The sequence below is a fragment of the Carassius carassius genome, chromosome 7 (genome assembly GCF_963082965.1).
Source record: "Carassius carassius chromosome 7, fCarCar2.1, whole genome shotgun sequence".
Lineage (NCBI taxonomy): Eukaryota > Metazoa > Chordata > Actinopteri > Cypriniformes > Cyprinidae > Carassius > Carassius carassius.
In genome coordinates this window covers 30,791,099-30,813,919 of record NC_081761.1, presented here as the reverse complement: position 1 = coordinate 30,813,919, position 22,821 = coordinate 30,791,099, and the positions used below count along the sequence as shown (strand labels likewise).

General features: G+C 38.8%; 1 protein-coding gene and 1 pseudogene across 1 annotated transcript; one reads left to right on the top strand and one right to left on the bottom strand.

The window, feature by feature from the left end:
- Positions 1 to 312: 312 nt before the first annotated feature.
- LOC132144241 (putative nuclease HARBI1) lies at positions 313 to 1,731 on the top strand (annotated as a pseudogene).
- Positions 1,732 to 19,882: 18,151 nt separating this feature from the next.
- sox1b (SRY-box transcription factor 1b) lies at positions 19,883 to 21,719 on the bottom strand. The gene has a single exon (XM_059554541.1). The coding sequence runs from the start codon at positions 21,447 to 21,449 to the stop codon at positions 20,442 to 20,444; it is 1,008 nt and encodes a 335-aa protein (XP_059410524.1). The 5' UTR covers positions 21,450 to 21,719; the 3' UTR covers positions 19,883 to 20,441.
- Positions 21,720 to 22,821: the final 1,102 nt, after the last annotated feature.

The following is a 22,821-nucleotide window of genomic DNA, read 5'->3' as shown; positions in this document are numbered from 1 at the left end:
CCTAAGAATTCTGGGATGCTTTGGCTAGTGACTTGTCACATATCTCAGGGGCCTGTACCATGAAGCCGGATTAGGTGGCTAGCCAACTATGTTTCAGCTTAGTTTCCGCCAACCCTGGGTTTTAGGTACTATAAAAGTAGCTCGGCTTTAATCGGTGTTCGTTGCCATGGTATCTTACGCTGCACTGCTAACCTGCTCCGGGGCAGGTTATGTTTTGGATTCAAGATCTCAGACTGAAGTTTGACCAATCAGCTGTGAGCAAAGAAACATATAGGTGACGTAACTAATTCCCAGCATCTGTTCACTGTTGCAATGGCTTCACCTTTTCTCCCAAATCCTGTGGACATCTCCGCGCAAATTGTTAGATGAGCACTTCGTAGAGAAATAGTTTTTAGGGACAGACAAAATCCATTTGACTTTCCTGATACTTACTTGCATGAGAGATACAGATTTTCCGCGGAAGGAATGTCTTATCTTTGTGAACTTCTTGAGCCGCACATAACAAATGTGATTCGTCGAAGCCATGCTCTTACTGTACCGCAAATGGTATGTATTGCGTTGCGTTTTTTTGCAAGTGGTACATACTTGTATGCGGTCGGGATGCAGAGAATCTAGGGAAAAACACGGTCTGTCGAACCATTCGAAAGGTGGTCCTCGCTCTGCAGGGGTACATAAACAGCTTCATTGTGTTCCCTGGACATCTATCGACCATGTCCATAAAAGAGGGCTTTTATAAAATTGCCGGTAAGATATCTTGATAGGGTGACATCACATGAACAAATTTAACATTTCACACTCATTTTTTTTCATCTTCAAAAAAGCATATTTCACACTTAGAAATCTATTATACAGAAGTTATGCAGAAGCTACCTGTTAAGAATGATTTAAAATATATTTTTAATTCCTATGATAGGATTCCCTAGAGTCAATAGCAATAGCTCAAGGAGCAATAGACTGAACACATGTTGTAATCTCCACAGCTCTCTGAGAACATGAGGCAGATTATGTGAACAGAAAGTCCTTTCACAGCCTTAATGTTCAGGTAGGGCTACTATATAGCCTATGTGAAATTATTTTTTTTTTTTGCATTGAGATCAATCTTTAAATAAATAGTAACTAACAGATAGGACAATTATTTACTGTACATTTCATCTGCAGATGACTTGTGATCATGAATGCATGATCACAAGTTTTGATGCCAAATGGCCTGGCTCTGTGCATGACTCATGAATTTACCGTGAGTCTATTTTGTGTCAGCGCTTTGAGGAAGGCAGGTTAAATTTGGTACAGTACACTTTAAAGTTTTAATTTTAATAGCAAAACTTACACAATTTTCCCCTTTTCTGTTCTATGACAGGGCTTTTTGATGGCCTGTTGGTTGGAGATCGAGGTTATGCATGCCAGAGGTTTTTGCTAACCCCCTATCCTGACCCTCAGACAGGGCCACAAAACCGCTTCGATGTGGCCCTCAGTAAAACCAGGGTCAAGATCGAGATGACCTTTGGCATCCTAAAGGCACGTTTCAACTGCCTTAGTCATTTAAGAGTGTCACCAGAGCGGGCATCACAGATAGTGGCTGCATGTGCCATTCTGCATAATATAGCCACTATCAGAAAGGAGCGAGTACCACCACAAAACCAGCTTCTCCCTGATGAAATTGACCCCATCACACTTGACCACCCAGCTGGCGCAGCTGTCAGAGATGCAATCACAACACAATATTTTACTTAATAAATGCACACTGACACTGCAGATATGTCTCAAACTGTTTTATTGGTCATCATGTGGTTAGGGGGGAAGAAAGAGAGCAAGAAAAATGACATTAATAAACATTCATAGTGTTCATACTAAAGGGTTACTTGGTTAAAAAAAGTTCACATACTGAGATCTGTTTTTTCCAGCTGTTTGATCTCCAATTTAATTTTTTTAATTTGAAGCCTCCTCAGCTCACAGTCCAGCTCCTTCAGTGTGCAGTCTAGTTCTAGACTCCTTTTGTAAAGGGCCCTGACTGAGTCTGTTTCCACCTAAAACAATTCCACCACAAACAATCATTACACGTTTTCTGGAGGTTGATCAAATCACAAAAAGTGGCTTGTCTTTCTACAAACACAGGACTTACTGTAATTTATGTCAAGGGTTTAAAGCATTACCCTGTTCACATTCCTTCTATAGCCCATTGAGGTAGAGGCCTCCAGTTTCTGGGGCAGGTTGTGAAAAATCCTACAAAAGAGATGTGTAAGGGCCAGTCCCATACACAAAAGAAATATATTTGAAATATTTTCAGAATGTTTTGGAATATATGCAAATATTTGAAATTGGCCCAATAAATATATTTCACACTTAACATAATGTATTTTTGTTATATTTCAATGTATTTTTTTCTGTATGGGTCCCCAAAAGTGTCAAAAATATGTGTCATATATTCCAAGTACATTGAAATATATTCTGAAATATAAAAAAATATATGATGTTAAGTGTGAAATATATTTATTGGGCCAATTTCAAATATTTGCATATATTCCAAAATATAAACTGAAAATAGATTTCAAATATATTTCTTTTGTGTATGGGGTCACTTAATTATGACATTTAAATGTGTTCCATAATAAAAAGCTCAGTGCATTCACCTCAGCAACTGTATCAGAACACACAGACAGAGTGTCTTCATCGTTTGGTTCACCCTAATAAATATAACTGTTATAAAGCAGGTTATGTTTGGTGTTATGTCTGCTGCATACTGACCTCTGTGTGGGAGACTGTGTGCATGTGTGCTGGCTTCAACAGGGACACTGTATTTCCCTCTACTGCAGAACAGAGTCAGCCATATTTAACTTTAAAAAAAAAACATTAGTAATGCATTGTACACACATACCCAGTGTCACTTGCTTCGAGGAGCCAGTACCAGGGTCAGACTGTACAGCACTTCCAATCCCATCCATAATCGGCCGCCCCTTATTGTTGCTCAGCGCCAACTCCTCCGCCACAGTGTAATCTTGAGGAGGTGGCCCTCCCCCAGTTTTCCTCATTTCACATTTTTTTCTGTTTGCTGCAAATAAGTGTTTGTGATTACATGTTCAAAAAAAGAATAAAAGGTTATGGTAAATACTCACCACTTTGAATTATATTTTTATATTTTGTCTTGATCTGCTGCCAAGAACGTTTGGAGTTGGGGTTGCATCTAAAAATCAATGAATATCAATCTTTCTTAGGATGTAATAGCCTATACATTCACATTTTACATCTACACACACGTACGTATGTATGTATGTGTATATATATATATATATATATATATATATATATATATATATATATATATCAACACGAATACATTTTCATTTTAGCATTTAATACATTTTTTATATGATTAAATGTACATTAATTGTTTAACCTATGCATTAACGCAATCAGCAATATTCCTCCAAGATTGTTCTCTTGCTTCGGCAGCAGATAGAGTGTTACTGCGTGCTTGAAAAATACTTCTATATGCTTCATATTTCTGAAAAATTATCTCTTGCTCCTGCGCGGAAAAATATATAGTTCTCGCTCTATATCGAACGCGATTGGTTGTTCAGTGTCGACGTCACTCTTTTATGTGCACGCGCACGTGGATTAATCATAGTTTAAGGATCAAAGCCTGAGTTGACAGAGAAAGTTGATGAGCTGCGTCATGGTACCAATAAAGCCTGATTGCATCGGTTTGGTTTTGTCGACTCAAAACCAATCCTGTAACCCAGAGTTTGTTCAGCTACCTTCATAGTACAGGCCCCAGGTACCCAGGTATATGTGATGTTTTTATTTGTTAGTGCCACTGTTAGTATCACCTGTCGATGTGGAGTCGCGGATTGCTCAGCTGGTTTGCCAAACACAATCATTTGCAAGTAGCAAAGTAGATTTTAATGTGCACTTTACTGTACAACAGATACGATCTGTAAATGAAGACTTTTATTGCATTTCACTTCAAATAATATTTTCATTTTGTAATGATTTTAAATGTAGCAGCTTATACAGTGAAAGAAAAGTGAGCTGGTCCAAGCATTCCTCACTGGTTGGTATTCATAAAAAAAACCTTAGAGAAACTATAGGAGCACACACACACTCACCCACAGACTCATGGTCTATTTTGAGGTTACAGATCAAGGGCCTCTCCACTCAAAAGGGGGCACTGTTACTGCATTCCAGATTACAGAGAATTATCAGGGAGCTTTCTGAATTACAAATTAAAATCACTTCTATAAACATTTGTGTAATATAATGGTTTCTAATATCAGGCCAATCACTTCAGCTATTAAAATATGATTCCACAACAGCCATTAAGTACATTTTGTTAACAAAATAAGAACGGCTGGTTCCATCCTCCTAGTTTTAGATGATCATTTTAGTCATGCTGAGAATAAAAATTGAAAAGAGGAATAGTTCATTTAGCACTTCTCAGGTAACAGCTATGCACTATGATAGTCTACAAAAAGACTTCATGGAGGAAAAAAAACATTGCTTTACAATATTTGAAATCAATGTTCAGCTTCATTTTCAAACTGGAAGATCGGACAGTTCTGAAAATAATGATCTGAAAGAATAAAAAGTGTATAATGAAAACAGGCCTGAACTACACTTGATTGCTTAAAAATGCTTGAAAAAATGCTTCCTTTTAAATTATGATTATCACATTTTAATTTACATTATTCAAAATAATTATTTCATAAACTGAAAATAAATTAATACTTTTATTTAGCATTGAAATTAAATTGATCAAAAGTGAAAGTATAGATATGTGTTATTTATTTTGGAACTACAGGTGCAATCTCAATAAGAATGTCGTGGAAAAGTTCATTTATTTCAGTAATTCAACTCAAATTGTGAAACTCATGTATTAAATAGTGCACACAGACTGAAGTAGTTTAAGTCTTTGGTTCTTTTAATTGTGATGATTTTGGCTCACATTTAACAAAAACAATCTCAACAAATTAGAATATAGTGACATGCAAATCAGCTAATCAACTCAAAACACCAGCAAAGGTTTCCTGAGCCTTCAAAATGGGCTCTCAGTTTGGTTCACTAGGCTACACAATCATGGGGAAGACAAGATGCAAAAAGATGCACAACCAACCGAGAGAACCAGCCTTATGAGGATTGTCAAGCAAAATCGATTCAAGAATTTGAGTGACCTTCACAGGGAATGGACTGAGGCTGGGGTCAAGGCATCAAGATCCACCACACACAGACGTGTCAAGGAATTTGCTGAACCACAGACAATGCCCTTGCCTGGGCTAAGGAGAAGAAGAACTGTACTGTTTCTAGTGGTCCAAAGTCCTCTTTTCAGATGATAGCAAGTTTTGTATTTCATTTGGAAACCAAGGTCCTAGAGTCTGGAGGAAGGGTGGAGAAGCTCATAGCCCAAGTTGCTTGAAGTTCAGTGTTAAGTTTCCACAGTCTGTGATGATTTGGGGTGCAGTTATCTGCTGGTGTTGGTCCATTGTGTTTTTGCACCCGTTTACCAAGAAATCTTAGAGCACTTCATGCTTCCTTCTGCTGACCAGCTTTTTGAAGATGCTGATTTCATTTTCCAGCAGGATTTGGCACCTACCCACACTGCCAAAAGCACCAAAAGTTGGTTAAAATGACCATGGTGTTGGTGTGCTTGACTGGCCAGCAAACTCACCAGACCTGAACCCCATAGAGAATCTATGGAGTATTGTCAAGAGGAAAATGAGAAACAAGAGACTAAAAAATGCAGATGAGCTGAAGGCCACTGTCAAAGAAACCTGGGCTTCCACCACCTCAGCAGTGCCACAAACTGATCACCTCCATGCCACGCCGAATTGAGGCAGTAATTAAAGGAAAAGTAGCCCCTACCAAGTATTGAGTACATGTACAGTAAATAAACATACTTTCCAGAAGGACTTTTTTTATTGGTCTTATGAAGTATTCTAATTTGTTGAGATAGTGAATTGGTGGGTTTTTGTTAAATGTGAGCCAAAATCATCACAACTAAAAGAACCAAAGACTTAGACTACTTCAGTCTTTGTGCATTGAATTTAATACACGAGTTTCTCAATTTGAGTTGAATTACTGAAATAATAATAATAATTATAATTCCTTACATTTATATAGCGCTTTTCTAGGAACTCAAAGCGCTTTTACATTGTCAGGGGGGTAGCATCCACCTGGATGATGCGATGGCAGCCATAGTGCGCCAGAACGGCCACCACACACCGGCTTACTGGTGGAGAGTAGACAGAGTGATGAAGCCAATCAGCGGATATGGGGATTGTTAGGAGGCCATGATAGTCAGAGGCCAATGGGTGAATTTAGCCGGGAAGCCAAGGTCACACCTCTACTCTTTTCGAAAGACATCCTGGGATTTTTAATGACCACAGAGAGTCAGGACCTCGGTTTAACGTCTCATCTGAAGGATGGTGCTTGTTGACAGTATAGTGTCCCCATCACTACACTGGGGCGCTAGGACCCACACAGACCTCAGGGTGAGCACCCCCTTCTGGCCTCACTAGCACCTTTTCCAGCAGCAACCTAGTTTTCTCAGGAGGTCTACCATCCAAGTACTGACCAGGCTCAGCCTTGCTTAGCTTCAGTGGCCAACCGGTCTTGGGCTCCAGGTTGATATGGCTGCCAGCATAAATGAACTTTTCAATGACATTCTAATTTATTGAGATTCACCTGTAAATATTCATAAAAGATGATAGATAGATAGATAGATAGATAGATAGATAGATAGATAGATAGATAGATAGATAGATAGATAGATAGATAGATAGATAGATAGATAGATAAAACATCACCGTTGAGTTCCCACAAAAATATTATGCAGTACAACTGTTTTCCACATTATTTATAATAAGAATAAGAAATGTTTCTTAAACAGCAAATCAAACCATTTCTGAAGAATCATGTGACACTCAAGACGGGAGCAATGATGCTGAAAATTCAGCTTTATATCACAAGAATAAATTACATAATTACATTTTAAAATATATACAAATAAGTTATTTTAAACTGTAATAATATTTAACAATATTAAAGGTCCCGTTTTTCGTGCTTTTTTTGAAGCTTTGATTGTGTTTACAGTGTGTAATATAACATGTAAATGTTTCGCGTGTAAAAAAAACATTTTTCACACAATTCACCTATCTGTATACCGCTGTTTTCACTGTAATAAAAACAGGCTGATGTCTTCCTTGTTCTATAAAGTCCCTCTTTCAGAAATACGTGACGAGTTCTGATTGGGCCACCGGTTCCTGTGTTGTGATTCGACAGCAGCTGAGCGCAGGCTTCCCTCCTGGAAACGCGATTGGGCTAGTTTTGAGAAGCAAGTGAGCAGGAGCATGTTCTGGAGATGTACTTATAATCACAGGAGCGTTTTTACTGACGAGATGCGCAGGAAAATCGTATTCGATTTTTTTGCACAGCCCTAACATCTAGTTAACAAAGCTAAACAGAGTTGCCCTTTGTGTAATAAGTTACACAAACTGTTAAACGCACCAACTTCAATAATGAAATACACTTATCGGTTGTGGTCCATAAACAACGCCTTCTCCAGACAAAGAGGGAACTGCTCCATCTTTCAGGAATAATCTTTGTGCGAATCCGGCATTAAACTGATTGAGATTGAGGAAGCTGTCCTCAGCAAAATGTGCTGCACATAGTTTTACATGTCAATTATAATTTTCGGGAACCGAGTTAAACATAAATTGTAACCATTAATCTCCAAGTACAGCATCCCTGGGAAGCCCAACAAAGATGATTGGACTCCGAGATGAAAATAACTTTCAGTTTAGACGACATGGCGACAAACACAAACGCAACTCTTCCTCTTCTCCGCCGGAGCGCAACAAGACCACGCCCCCCTTTTTGCGTATTCAAGTGGGCGGAGGTTAGTCAAAAACTGTTCTAGTGACGTCATTACTGCTAGAGGGATATAGTCCAAACAGGTCGTTTTTTGTCGGCGAATTCTGTTAAATAAAATATCTCGCTTGGCATTGAACTTTGAGCTTTATAATTTTACAGATATTATTTATACTCTAACAACAACATTACACACTAACTAAAGTTTAAAACATGGGATCACGAAGAACGGGACCTTTAATGTTTTTACGACATTTTGATCAAATACATGCAGCCTTTGTGAACATAAGAGACTATTTTCAAAAGCATTAAGAAATCTTATTGACCCCAAATAAAGAGAAAGAGAGCAGAGCAGATGGAAGGAAGGAATGAAGATTAAAAATGGTGGTAGATTAAAAAAAGGAAGAAAAGCATGAGAAGTTGCTAAGAAATTGATATTGTAGCACTTTTTAAATTATATTTTATTTATTTTTTTGTCTCCTCAGATGTTTTTTCCTCACTAAGAGCAGAGTAACCCAGGTCGTTCAATCTCTACCTTACTGCATATTCCTGTTCACCTGACATTAGGCCCCGGCTCAGTCCCAAAAGCAGCCTACACCCCGCTGGGTCCATTCCATTAGATACTCCCTACACACTTTGTCTGTCATACTAAAAGCCAAGCCTGGGGAGCAAGGAGAGGTTAAAAGGTACTGTAGGAAATGTGCCTCAGCCAAATGAGCGAGTGGTTTAGGAAGCTGATTGCTCTGATCCGATTGGGCAGATGGTTGAATTGTGGTATCTCTCATCTTGCTCTACAGTATATGGTTAGATTGGATAATTAGGTTCAGGTCATTGTCTTTACTTTGAATGTAAGTCATTATGAGTCCATTTAGTTATTTCCTATTGTTATAGAGGTAATTAGCCTCCCTCAGTGTACCTGACTGCTACAACTAAAGAAAAAAACCCATCAATGTCTCAAACCTGCTTTTTTTTTTAGGTGAAAAATCAGTGTAGGGAAATTTTAAGCCCTGCTTTCTTTATTAGACTAATGGACATTCACATCTAATAAAAGGACTTTTCAGATATTAAATTTTTTAAATAGACAGAAATCCTGATATGAGAAGATGTTGATTTGAGTGTTAGTGAGGACCGTGCATGTAGTACAAAATCAATCAGTATACTGTAGTGTATATAAGTTCTTCAGAGTCCTTCTTCTGCTTCAGCATATCCACTGGTCAGAGCAAAAAGACAGAAAGTAGGCTGAGAATGTTTTGTTTTTTATTAATTTAGTTTTTGAAAGATGGTGAACTGTATGTCGATCCTTTCAGCAACCAAAAGCAATTTGCTCTTGTAACATCAATACAGCAGTACTTTGCTCTCAACAGTGCTTTTCAAAGGACCTTGTAGATTGTTAAACACTCAACTTGACTGCACCAACGTTCTTAAAGTAACTTAAAACAGTAATATTGTGGATTGTTATTACAGATCAAAAGAACTGATTTCTATTTTAATATATTTAAATATATATATTTATTCCTGATTTTTTTTCCAGTGTCACATGATTTAAAACCCATTTCTCCTTAAGTCAATGCCGTTAGTTTCTTATCACAAACAGTACAGGACAAATTAAATTGTGAAGATGCTAATGTCTAACCACAGAAATAATGATATTTGCTACAACATCCATCTTCAAGTTTGAGCACAGTGGTTGGATTCCTCCACTCATGCAGTACAGCACCTGGTGAATCACATGGGTGACAGAGAGGTCAGGGTCGGATGTAGACAGAGGATTTTGTGCGGAGACTACGGTGACTGTCTGTCACACAAAGACTAATACTGCTTTCCCTGTAAAACAGGCATATGAAATGGTTTCGCAGCCAGCCAAACTTCCCGAATCCTCTTCTATGGAGAGATGCCAAACCACAGAAGAGAGAATAAGGGAAGCCAAGAAGAAGAGAAAGAAAGAGCTGAAAGAGAAAAATAGAGACAGGTGAGGAGTGAAGAGAGACCGAGACTGTGTGTGTTTGGATCTCTAAATGGTGTTATTCTGAGGTTGCACTTCCAAAGCTCACTCAATAGTTTACAGTTAGAATAAATCTAGACCTTAATTTTGTCAGATTTTTTTTCTACTTACATCACTTAAGAAAAGCACTCTCTGTGTGTGTGTGTGTGTGTGTGTGTGTGTGTATGTGTCTGTGTGCTTGAGACCTCTTCTGAACATTTAGAAACGTGGGATCACTAAAAGTCAGAAGGCGAAAGCTAAACTGTCCATTTACACTGTATACTAATCTAATTGCTGTATAGAAGAAACAAATTAATAGAGATATTAATATGATCTCATTTTTGATGCTACAGTGTGCAAACACAGCACCAGTGTGTGACAAATAGAACATACCAGCTCATGAAAGACATATCAGCTCTTCTAAAGAAAATCATAGGCTTTATGTTTCTGTCTTGATCCAGAGTTTTTAACCAGAGGGACCCATCAACTTCTCCAGGGGGTCTGTGAACAACATTATCTTTAAAACATGCAGAATTTTCTAAGAAATAATTAGGAGTTTAACATTTTAAGAACATTTAACTTTAATAATAGAGGGTTTCTGAGAAATCTGGCTGAAAAATATGCTGTTTGCATGTATTTGCTGAAGGTGATAAGGTATATTTTGATGCATTAGAGCTGACCAGTAAACCAATAAACAAGCAGAGAACAATCAACAGGCTGTAAAAGTCTTTTCAAGTATAGATATTTAAATAATATGAATATGAATAGCCTATTAGTGTCTGAACATTAAAAGTCAAGAATATGAAATGGCCATAAAAAATAATAGCCGAAGTTTGAGAAATCTTCCACCGCCTGAAACACAAGTTGATTACCGAGAACGGAGGGCAGCCGCACGCAGGGTTCAATTAGTCAACCAATTAGCGCTGGTCCGAGCGCAGCGCTGTGTGACCGACAGGTCTCGCCGAGCAGCCGTTACAGCGCTAGCGTCCGTAGTCAGCTTGATTTCTGGGGCTCCGGTGGGCAGTCAGGATGTTATTATCGAGGTCTGGAGTCAGCAGCTTAAAGTGGCGACCGTGGTTTAGATTCGAGACGCGCGCAGCGGTGCGGTGAACGCGAGATCAACGCCATTTATAATGTGCGACAAATGTGGACTCTCGCGCACGCAGGTCCAATACCGCGTGACTTCTGAGAACAAAAGCTCGTGTCAAAATCTGCATTTTTCTAAAATGGTTGTTTCAAGAACTGTGCACTGAAAAGTTCTTTGGGGAACCAAAAATGGTTATTCTATGACCACTGCAAAAAAAAAATCAAAAAGGTTCCAAAAGGAAGTTTTGGCAGTAATGAGCCATTTTTGGTTCCCCCCCAAAACCTTTCATTGAACAGTTCTTAAAATATATATATTTTTTCTCACTGTGAAGATTTCATAATCTGAAGAAACATTTTCCACTAAAAATAACCTTTTATTTTCAATGGAGAGGTTCCAATAATGTTTCTTTTTTTATGGAATCATGGCTTCAAAAAAAGTAAAAAGAATGTTTAAATATTCCACATTAAATACTGAAAACAAATTAAGACTATTAGTGCCATAAATATTATTTTAATAATTATTTTATTTCTATTTAATAATTTACTGTAAGACACATTAAAAAAATTTTTGTCTTGAAATACTTATTTCCTTATGCCTTCACTACCTTAAATATCAATATATTATTCCAGGCTAACAGGTGTTTTAACTAAAAAAAAAAAAAACAGTAGCAAAACAAACGGCTTTAAAACGTGTGTGCGCACTCTACTTTCAGAGTGCACTACTTTTTCTCCAACATGGCAGCTGACTCAATGGGAAAACAAAGGTCAGAACTTTTAGGAAATGTCACTCATTTCATTTCTTGCCACTTAGTGGCCTGTTTGGCAGGAGGGGGCTTGGCCTGCTCCCGGTCACTGGGGGCAACAGAATAATGAATCACCACGGCAGCGAGGCTCTGCTCTGCCTGAAAGCATGGAGGCAGCCAGAGCAGCACGGCGGGACGCTATTGTGGCTCGGCCTGCACTATAGGCAAACCAAGCAGGCAGGAGGTCTGGAAATAGTTCCAGTCAAATAGAGGCATACTGATCAAGAATACAAGAGGTCTGCTATCCCCATGGGCTAGAAGAGGGTATTCTTTTGCTTTCCTCATCCCTCCTTCCCTCTCTCTCCCGGCCCCCTGATCAGATAAAACATACTGTAACAGCACTTAGTCTTTGGCAAATTGCAGATTGTTGCAGATTTTAGAGATGTCAATCATTGTTTTGAGGCGGAAGCTTGGCGTTATACTGAGGCAGGTGTATGGACGTATATTAGTATTGCAGTAGTTCTGGTGTGGTGAAACAGTCAGTGGAGCAGTGACAATGATAGGGGAGTGGGGTTGTGCCGGCTCAGTGCTCTTTCTGCCCCAGGTGAGGGCAGACTGATCAGATGATTATTTCTGAAGGGGTAAACAGCGTCTGAAATAGAGCCACCGCAATTACCTGAGTTTCAGGTAATCAAGGTAGAGCTGAATAAAAGGCACAATCTGCGGTCCTCCACCTTGCATCAGACTCCATTACCTGTTCTCTTTCAGACAGCATAATAAGAATAGAGTAACCCTAACCAGACCCTTGGTAGGGAAATCTGGTTGTCTGTCAAGTTCATTGTGTCAAGCAGCACAGATATGGTTCCACTAGTCTGAAACAAGACCCCAGGTTTGGGGTTTAAAGAATCAAAGACAGATTGAGTCTTGACCCCAGATCAGGGATAAACTGTCACTTGTATGTATGTGTGTGTGTGTGTGTGCCCTGAACATCCCTTTAAAGCTTCATGATTGCAAATCCCTCTAAATGCTATGTATGAGGGTCAGAAAGTCAGTGCCATGCATGTAGAACGTTATTTACATCATACATTTTTTGTATGCCTATACAATAACGGTGACAATTTTGGAATAACTATAATTTTTTAATGTTTTGAAAGACATTTCTTAAGCTTTTCAAGGGTGGATGCATTTACAGTAATGTAGTTATACAGTAATATTGTGAAATATTTACATCCAGTCTTCGGTGTCATATGACTCTTCAGAAATCATCCTAATATGCTGATTTGGTGCTCAATTGTTATCACTTATTATTGGTGCTCAAATATTAACAAAGGTTGTTTTATCATCACTATTAAAAAATGTTTTTACTGCTTCATATTTTTTTGTAGAAAGGGTGACATTCTTTGATGAACACAAAGTTCAAAAGAACAGCATTTATTTGAAATAGAAATCTTTTGTAGCATTATAAATGCATTCACTGTGTTTTTTATTCAATTTATTGTGTCCTTGCTAAATAAAAGTATTATTATTATGAACATTTTAATGACTTCAAACTTGTGTATCATGATTTCCACAAAGATGGAATGTTACACTAAAGACTGGATTAACTGCTGCTGAAAATGTAGGTTTGCCATCACGGGAATTATTTAATTTCCAGATATATTCAAATTCAAAATGATCATTTAAATTGTAATAATATTTCACAATATTACTGTTTCCACTGCATTTTTTTATTAAATAAATGCAGCCTTGGAGAGAATATGAGACTTCTGTCAATTTTCTGTCAATCCCAACCTGTCTGTTTATTTATTTTTGCTATTTACTTTTACTATTCCTAGGTCATGTACACTCTTTTAACACTCTTCCCTTTTTCTCTCCTCCATTTGCCTTTGTTGAAAAAATTTTCGATGGTCTTGAAAAGTCATCAAGCTTCCCTCATCTCCTCCAGTTCTGCTTAATCCCCACACAAACCATTTTAGCAATGCTTACCAATTGGATGCAAAAACATAAACTTTTAATTCACCCATTAGATGAAGAAACACATTTAAAACATCATATTTCATCAGTTCAGTCAGTATGTTTTGAGTGTTTTACAATATGAATGTTGGTTCATTTTAGTTAGGTCTTGAACATTTTTCACTGCTTAAACATTAGCGATAAGAACTATAGCAGCATCTAGATTTAACTAGCGCATCTTCTTTTATTTTTCCTTAAATTATGTTTAATACTATGAATTGGTAGATTGAACCAGTTAACTAATTCACTAAATATTACTAATTTGGCTTGAATCTGTTTTTTATCCAAAAACTTAATCAACTTGCAGGTTTGAATCTATAACATCAGTTTAGATTCATTTCACTTTGCCCAATATTGGCCGTGTCAATAACATGCATGTGGTTAAGTAAATCCAAGCTGAGAATTTACATATACTGTAGAAACCCCATGAAAAATTCAAGAAACATGCACACAACTACACCCACACAAATACTCATGTAATGCCCATTGGCCACAGTGGGGTGTGTGCCACCCTAAACTCCATCCCAACCAAGAAAGCACCAAATGGCACTACACATTCATCTGATGATTAAGAGGTTAACTGCCCCACAAGGCAACAGAATGTTCTGTCTGTTTTTTTGTATCCTCACCCGCTGGCACTTCATGGGAAGCACCACAGAATTACGCTAGACATCATAAAATTGGCCTAATTTACAGCCTTTTATTTTTTGGCAGCTTTGACCAACCAAAGCAAAGAGCTAGAAGAGGTGAGGTTTTAGCCACTGGCCAACAGCAAATTGCAGTCAATTGTAAAATGTAGGAAAGGTGAGCACTTATAAATAAATAAATAAATAAATAAATAAATGGTGAATGGAAAACTTACAAATATAACTTCAGGTTGCCCTTTGTTCAGCACCAAAGAAAAAGGCTGACATCCTTTAATTGCATATTGTGTGTACAGAATTACTTGATTTTAAGCCCTAACCCTTACAACAACAACAATATATATATATATATATATATATATATATATATATATATATATATATATATATATATTGATTCAATTCAGAACAAAAATATTGTTTCCATTCTACAACATGGAAGTAAGCTATTTTGTAAGAATGTGCCTATCTATAGCACGATTTATACGCAGAAACTGACTTTGGCATGCGATACGCATGTGTTTGACGTGCATATAATAAGCACCTACCCTAGACCCTTAAGCCTACCAATTGCGTATCATATGCACGCCAGAGTCCACTTCTTAGTATACATAGTAAGCCAAATAAAAACAGAAAATCGTGATATTTAAACGCGCATTCATGAGATCAGGTTGGTACATTTAATATAAGTGGAAGAGAATGACACAAATGGCCCGTGCCCGCTCTTACGTTGAAAATAAGGTGGACCCTGACAAGTGGAAAGAGTTGAGACAGGGGCTGCCTGTTCTAAATCACCGTTTGAGCTGACATTTGAAATATGTATATTCTGGTCACTCTGTATCATATTCTGCAGCTAGACTAAAAGCATATTAGTAATGTATTAAAGTTGACACATTTGTAAGCCACACCTTTCAGCATGATGGATTTCAGCACCTGGACAGCTCCAGGCGCGCACTTACTGATTATTGCTCGGTATGACATTGTAAAGTTTCGTGTTGCTTTAATCTCTTGCACTTTTCACGTTTATGTATATCTTAATCTTTCCACTTTCTTAAGCTCAACTGTTTAAGATGCCTGTTTAGTTGAGACCTTTGAGGCTTCAGCTCGCGAATGCAAAATAGTATCCTGGGTAACTACAGAGATGCAGCTGCGCGCGGAAAGCGGTGAAATCCAAAGAACAATTGAGAGCACTGTTCGCCATCTTCTCGCCTTCTCCGGGCTATTTGCATAGTCCGTTCTGGTTGACTAGCTGCCATAGACCGTCAGGGAGACCTCTTTTGTCCGTTAAACAGCAAGTGACAGTTGGGTGACAACTCTCAGGTGACGGGTCTCCTTTTAAGGAACGTGATGTAGTGGAGACGTCGAGAGATATCAATGACATAGTGATCGCTCTCGGTTTATCTAATTCTGTTCTGAAAACGTTTTAAAATCATAATAGATTTTAACCCACACGCACATAATTGTGGACATAAGTAGCAGTACAACACTGCTGTCAGCTCTTGAAAAGTGGGGTAGATGCAAAATAATTAGCCTACTAAAGACATGAGGCTATTTAGACCTTGGCTTGTGGTTTGAGAAATCCATATTTTGAACTAAGGATGACTGAGATGATAATAAAAAAGAGATATAACCTATTAAATCTAATTATATAAAACACGTGTAACAAGTTCTAAAAAAGTTATCTTTCTCAAACTTTCCAAACATATTTTTCAAGGTCAAATATTTTTGAGTCACAATAACCTAAGGTTTTCTTGGGTTACTCGATGTGATCTGATCAAAACGTAGCCCACATTTTCTTATAAAATAAAAATACATGACCTTCACAAAATAATTAAGACTTTTGATTATATTTATTTATTTATTTTCGGTTGTCAAGTAATATTAAAATGTTTTTCTACATGTACACCACATGTACAAACGTTTTTCAAACATGACTATTTTTTATTTATGAAACTATTTATTTCAAAATTTCCAGCATTTTATTGAGATTTGTATCAACAATCTCAGGAAAAATATTCATACAAAAAAAACCCCTTTAAACTTCAAAGCATTTTCAAACCGAGGTTGAACTAAATATTCCTAATTCAATATAACATATAACAAAAACAGACTGTCGATGCTACAATGCTCTTTCTCCAGTAGGCTATTGTAAGTCTCTTAATAAAGAGAGAGAGAAAGAAGTTCATTTCAGAAATCGTAGTCTAAATGTTTAGTATTTTAGCGCCTCTTATGGACTACTTATCAAAGTCTTACTGGGTGAGGCTGTTTTGGGTATTCACAACTTTCGGCATCATCCGCGAATTTTCCAACCCAGAACTTACCCTCTCGTGCACCTGCATCGCCTCTCATTGCCTTCAGGAATTCGCTGATGCTTGTAATCAGCTTTGTAAGGCCAATGAGTGCACGGATGAGCGACACTTCCCAGCGGCACAGTGAGTCGCGCAGGCCCGCTGAATGACAGTCAGTGTGGGGCGCCGTTCCAAAGCCGCCACGCTGCCAAATTCCAACAGAGTCTCTCACAATCACTTCGCCGCAGGCCCCCGCACAGGCGGACACTGGTAACAGGGGAAAGTAAGAGTGTGTGCATGCGGGAAAAGAGACCGAGAGAAAGAGATAACTCGTTAACTACCAATGCACGGGCTTCCCAAATGCGCAGAGCAGAACTTTAGTCAGACGTATGGCCGACTCAATCTCTTCTGCACGTTTCCTTTACGAGCATCATAGGACGTAAATGCGTTCGTAAATTAACCAGGGCCTCGGACCACTCGTTAACCCATTACGTACTTAAAGAGTTCCTTCGCCTTGCGTTCAATTTGTCCGAAACAAAGACACACTTAATAAATTATGCATTTAGCTCATTTTTCAGTCATTACAAACTGCAAAGCCAATTTAGGAGTTGGTTAAAACAGCTTTTACAAACATGACAAACGAAAGTATTATGCAGACCGGCTTAATAGCCTAAATTGGGATAGGCCTATGTTACATAACAAAGGAAATTTGAGCGAGAGTGTGTTAATGTCATCATCATCTTTCTCCCCGATGTCAGGTTTAGATCACGACAATCTCATGTTGTATATTTTTCAATGATCTACGAAAGATTATCTTAAAAAGCAGCAATCGCAAGTTGCAACTATACACATATAGTAAACAGCACATTGCTTTGACAAACACGAAGATGTTGTGATAAAGCAGACGAAAAATAATACATTTTAGTTTCTGGTTATCTAAACGTGAGAGAAGAATGTTGAAAATAAAACGGTCCCCAAAAATATGATATTTTGTGGAACGTGTTAGCACAGTTTTCAGGTTTTATTCAGTAAACATTTAACCACGTCTGAAACGACTGTAGCGCATAACGTCTCGTGTCTCTTGGAGGGTTTGTGGATTAGGGGGAAAAAAACACGAGATTGTTAAACATGTCAACGTGTAATTGCACGATAAGGCCTGCGCAAGGAATTTATTGGCCCAGTTGCTTTTTCTATTCCCCGCTAATCTGGCGCCGCACATTCGTCCTCTGCAATCTGTCTCTGTAATCTTCCGTAGCAGAACGGCAACCAGCTTTTTTTCTGAGGAGGCAAGAAAATATGCAGGGGTATGATAAACCTGATGCTAATTAGCAACATTTAGGACAGTGAGTGCAAAGTATCGCCAGTTTTACAAATGACAAAATACAAGCCCATTTAGACAATTTTACTTTAGAACATCGTGGTGTAAATGTGATAAAGTTCTGTCTGGCTGTTACAGATTTATTGGTGAGATTTACGGATGTATTCTTTTTCTTCTGCCAGGAGACGGTGGAGGTGAATAGGTTGAGGTTTGCCAGTCTGCTGCTGGACGGGTGCCCATGCTGGGCTCACTCTTTTTGTTTCTGAATGCAAATCCGCGTTGCTATAAAGAGCAATGTTGTGTATTGCCCTATCCTTGTGATGCGAAAATAGGGTTTAGTATATATAATGTGATAGCATTATATATAAATTGTATGTGATAACAATTTGTTTGCATATAGGGGAAAATGTGTATAAAAGTATGTAATGTGTCGCCTTAACCGTAACTTAAACAGCTAAAAACAAGCAAATAGTGCGCAAATAGAATAAGCGAGTTGCGTTATTTGTTCTTAAACGAACCTGTTTTTGATTTTAAAAAAAAAGAAAACGAAAAAAAAAACATGCACGTGAAACTTCGTCGACAATTCTCACGGTCATCAGCGAAGTAAAAAAAAAAGAAACCTCAAAGACCTCCCTGAATCCTGCTTGTTGCGAGAAAGCTCCCGCGTCACGTCACTCTTCCGGGTGTCATTGTAATAAGAAAGAGACTTGTCGCTGACCCGGGGGTTCAGCTTTTAGGGTTGTTTAATCCTCCCCTCTCTCTGACACAAAGCACTCTCTGCCACGCACTCTGCGTTCATCTTAATCCCACTGACACCCCACGGAGGATACGAGCAACATTGCTTTATGACCCACCAGTGATTCAATTATAAGAAAATTATGTTGTCTATTTTAGTAAAAAAAAAAAAAAAAAAATTATAATAAATAATAAGCCAGAAGGCGAAAAAATATAATTCTGCTTAAACTGCATATCAAAAGTGGAAATAGAAACATTTTTAATCCCATTAATGGGTTTAGAACGCAATTATTCTATATCCGGTAAATATAGTCATGAGTGGCTCGCGGGATACCCAGCCGGATTTAGTTGAAGTGGAGCGGATTTAAAGCATATGTCTGCACAATCCGGGGCTCACGAAGAAAAAAACAGGGGTTGGTCCATTGAACAATGAATAATGTTGTTCGCTCTTTATTTGCTGTTTGTCGTTTTTCATTGGACACTCTTTATTTTGAGAGGTCTTGAACTTTGACCTCCATCATGCATCAAGACACAGCAACGTCACGGAAGGCTTCCTAATTTGAGAAAAATACAGAAGGATTCATTACTGTAAAATAGCCTTGTGCTTTACCGCGATTAAAGCAGCTGATCATGCTTAACAAAAACAGTGGCATCAAATAAACAGTAATTATCCAGCGGTCTGAAGTAGTTTCATTTAGACAGACAGAACCACGAGCTTCAAGCCTGAGTGGAGAGCTCTTAAGTGTAAACTCATTTAAAGAGACCATCAATCAAATAAAATATTTTATACATTAGGCTTTCTACCCGATTACTGTAAATGTTCTTTAAAAACGTTAAATGTATAATCTAAATAATTTGCTAACGTAAATGTTTTTGCAACGTAATAATGGGAAATTATAAACGTGATTTATAATGATAATAATAATAATAACAATATATATATAAGTGTTAACTCGACTGATAGGATTTCCAGCAGATCTGACATAGATAGTTCAGTTTCTGTATTTGGTTATATTTTTATATTTTATTTCTGACTGCATGCTAAAATACATAGTTATATTTACACCTATAAAATTAAAATAATCATCTGCTCAACATGTTTCCTTTTTAAACATTTGTTTCGTGTTTTCACAGTGGGACATTAACTCTGTTTCTATCTGCTTAATCGTGAGTCTCGTGGGATAAAAAACAAACAAACAAAAAAAACAGCAAACTAACTTTCCAGATTCAGAGCAAAAGCAGTGAAATTTATTATTCTCACATCAACACAAAAACGTTTTCTTCTTATCCGTCAAATCTGAATTATATTTACAAATGTGTATCAATCTTTCTCTGTAATATATTCACAATGTACAAGGAAAAATACAACAAACAAATAAGGAATAGATCAAATACAGTAACTCACGTGTTGTCAAATTAAAGTGGGATCGAGAAAAAATCGTAGAAAACTTTAAAAACATTGTCATTTGACTATATTTTACACTGAAGCACCCACTCTTTTTCATGTCTTAAACACAGTCTCTCTCACTCGCTTTCTCTCTCTTACACACAAACACACACAAAAGAAGAATGAATCCCTCGCAAATGTGTAAAGCTCACGCATTTTGTGTAATTTCGGATAAATTATTCAGACAACATCCCTTTAGTTTAAGTATTATATTTAAATAATATCACCTTCAAAAATTACAAGAACTGACATTCTGGACAAAAAAAGGTAGTTATGCTCTAAAAGAGGTAAATATTTGGTTATTTGAGTCTGAATACGAAATCTGTTCATATGTGTGTCAGTGGAACGGTTCCGTTTACGCTCGTCGCGGAACTTTGATAGTGCTGCGGTACAGCGTGAAGTCTGCTCTGAACTGACGGGTCCCCTGCCTCCGCCGCCGGTAAATACATGCTTATCATCTCTCGCAAGTCTCCGGGACAAGGGGCTCGAGAGTGAGCTGTAACGGGAGGACTTACGCTCGGCTCTGATTTCACCAACGAGCCCAGCGCGCCGATGGCCCCAGATGAAGCCACGCTGGAGTTTTGGTGTTGCGCGTAGGATATTCCCCCATAGCCTGACGGCGAGGCGCTCATGTAGCTCTGAGAGTTTGAGATGGGGCTGTACTGGAGAGCCGTCATTTCGTAGCGGTGCATAGGCTGGGGATTGTGCGGATGGTGGTGGTGGCCGTGGTGGTGATGCGCTCCGGTGCCTGGGTGCTGGCTGTAGGCGAGCTGAGCCTCCTGCATCATCGCGGCTGCAGCCGCGGCCGAGTACGCGCCGTTGGTCCAGCCGTTCATGTGCGCGTAGCTCGCCGCGGTGCCGCCGCCGTGACCCACCGGACTCTCCAACCTTTGGCCGACCCCAGCCGCACCCATTCCTAGACCCACGCCGCCTCCGCCACCGGATCCGGCGAGCAGGCCACCGGCCAAAGAATACTTGTCCTTCTTGAGCAGCGTCTTAGTCTTCCTCCGGGGTCGGTACTTGTAATCCGGATGCTCCTTCATGTGCATGGCGCGCAGTCTTTTCGCCTCGTCAATGAAGGGTCGTTTTTCCGCCTCGGACATGACTTTCCACTCCGCTCCGAGGCGCTTGCTGATCTCCGAGTTGTGCATCTTTGGGTTCTCCTGAGCCATTTTTCTGCGCTGACCCCGAGACCACACCATAAACGCGTTCATGGGTCTCTTGACGCGGTCTTGGTTAACTTTGCTGCCTCCGTTGGGTCCCGTGTGGCCCGTGTTTGTGTTAGTCTGGAGTCCTGGGGAATGCAAGTCCGTTTCCATCATCATGCTATACATTCACCTGGCTTTAACTAACTCAACTCACACACAGAAACATTCACGCGTCCCCGTTCCCTGGCAGGCACACACGTGCAGAACCTCTTAATAACAAAAGAGGCCACTGGAACAGGATCGGTACAATCCAGACTGAGGACAGAGAGTAACTTTGCGGCTTCTCGTCTCCCTTTTTGTTTTGTTCTAACTTCCTCTCGGGGTGATTTTCACATCCAGTGCAGAATTGTCTTTGAGCTACTTTAGGCAGTGGGCTTGAAAAGTTAGTGGGAGAGCGGCCATGTGATGCGCGTTGACAGGGAATAAATGAGTGAGAGAGAGCCAATGGCGTTCGAGGACGGGGCAGATTTGCATATGGCTCGCGGTCAGGTGGGTGACGCAGCGCGCGCGCTACAGGCGCAGCTGAAGGGTCTTTCTGCGGCGCGCGGAAGGTAAACAGTTGGCTAGAAACCACTGCTGACAAATGTTATTTGGGGTAAATGATCTCCAAATTATAAGTTTGCCCCTTTTGAAACGCCGGAGCATGAACTTTAAATAAGCAATGCTTTTTATTGTCAAGTAGCATAGCCTATATGTTTTTAGTTTTTTTTTTAATCAGACATTTTTTTTTCGTTAAGCCACTATAATTATATTGATTAACTCTAAAATGTTCAGTCATTTTAACCATAACAATACGTAAACGTTTTTTATTCATTAAAGAGTCCCAAATAGGAAAGAGATAAATGCCTCCGCAAACAGACGCCTTTATTTTATACAAGGGCCTATATAAATTTGTCCTCACGCACAGTTTCTCTGTAGGCTATCTATTCCATTGTTTTTCACAGTTTTCCAGTATTTATCACAAGTCCCTTAGAATAAATTGATGCCATGTGTTTTCCTGTTGTGACGGTTGCTAAGAAACAGGTGCCTCGCCCAGTGCATGTACCATGTGTGCCCTTTTGTCATCAAGTTCGAAGTGGGGAACAGCTAAAATTGTTAGTGTGCAAAAAAAAAAACAAAAAAAAAACAGGTAGCCTAATTGGTGTATCCTGCCATATTCTTTTCCAACACTGGAGTCATTTCCTATAACGCTTTTTTTCATTGGTCTCTAAAACGTTGACTTAATGCAATATCACAACAAGTACGAAGTCTAATGCATCCCAATTAATTAAACAATAAAAAATTCCTCTATTCAATTCGACATCACTGGAAAACAAGGTGACAAGATCGCCTACATTTATGAAGCCCATTTTATGATCATAACACGTACTAATACGTGAACTGTGCTTGTTTGGACTTGACTGTCATTAATTTTGTCAACAAAAGCTGCAGATAAAAAGGCAAAATATAGTCACGTCGTTCTCTACATTAATTTACAGACTGTGATCGCCGTCTACTG

Excerpts from the sequence above, each read along its gene's own strand:
- sox1b (XM_059554541.1), bottom strand. The coding sequence starts at position 21,449 with ATGTATAGCATGATGATGGAAACGGACTTGCATTCCCCAGGACTCCAG.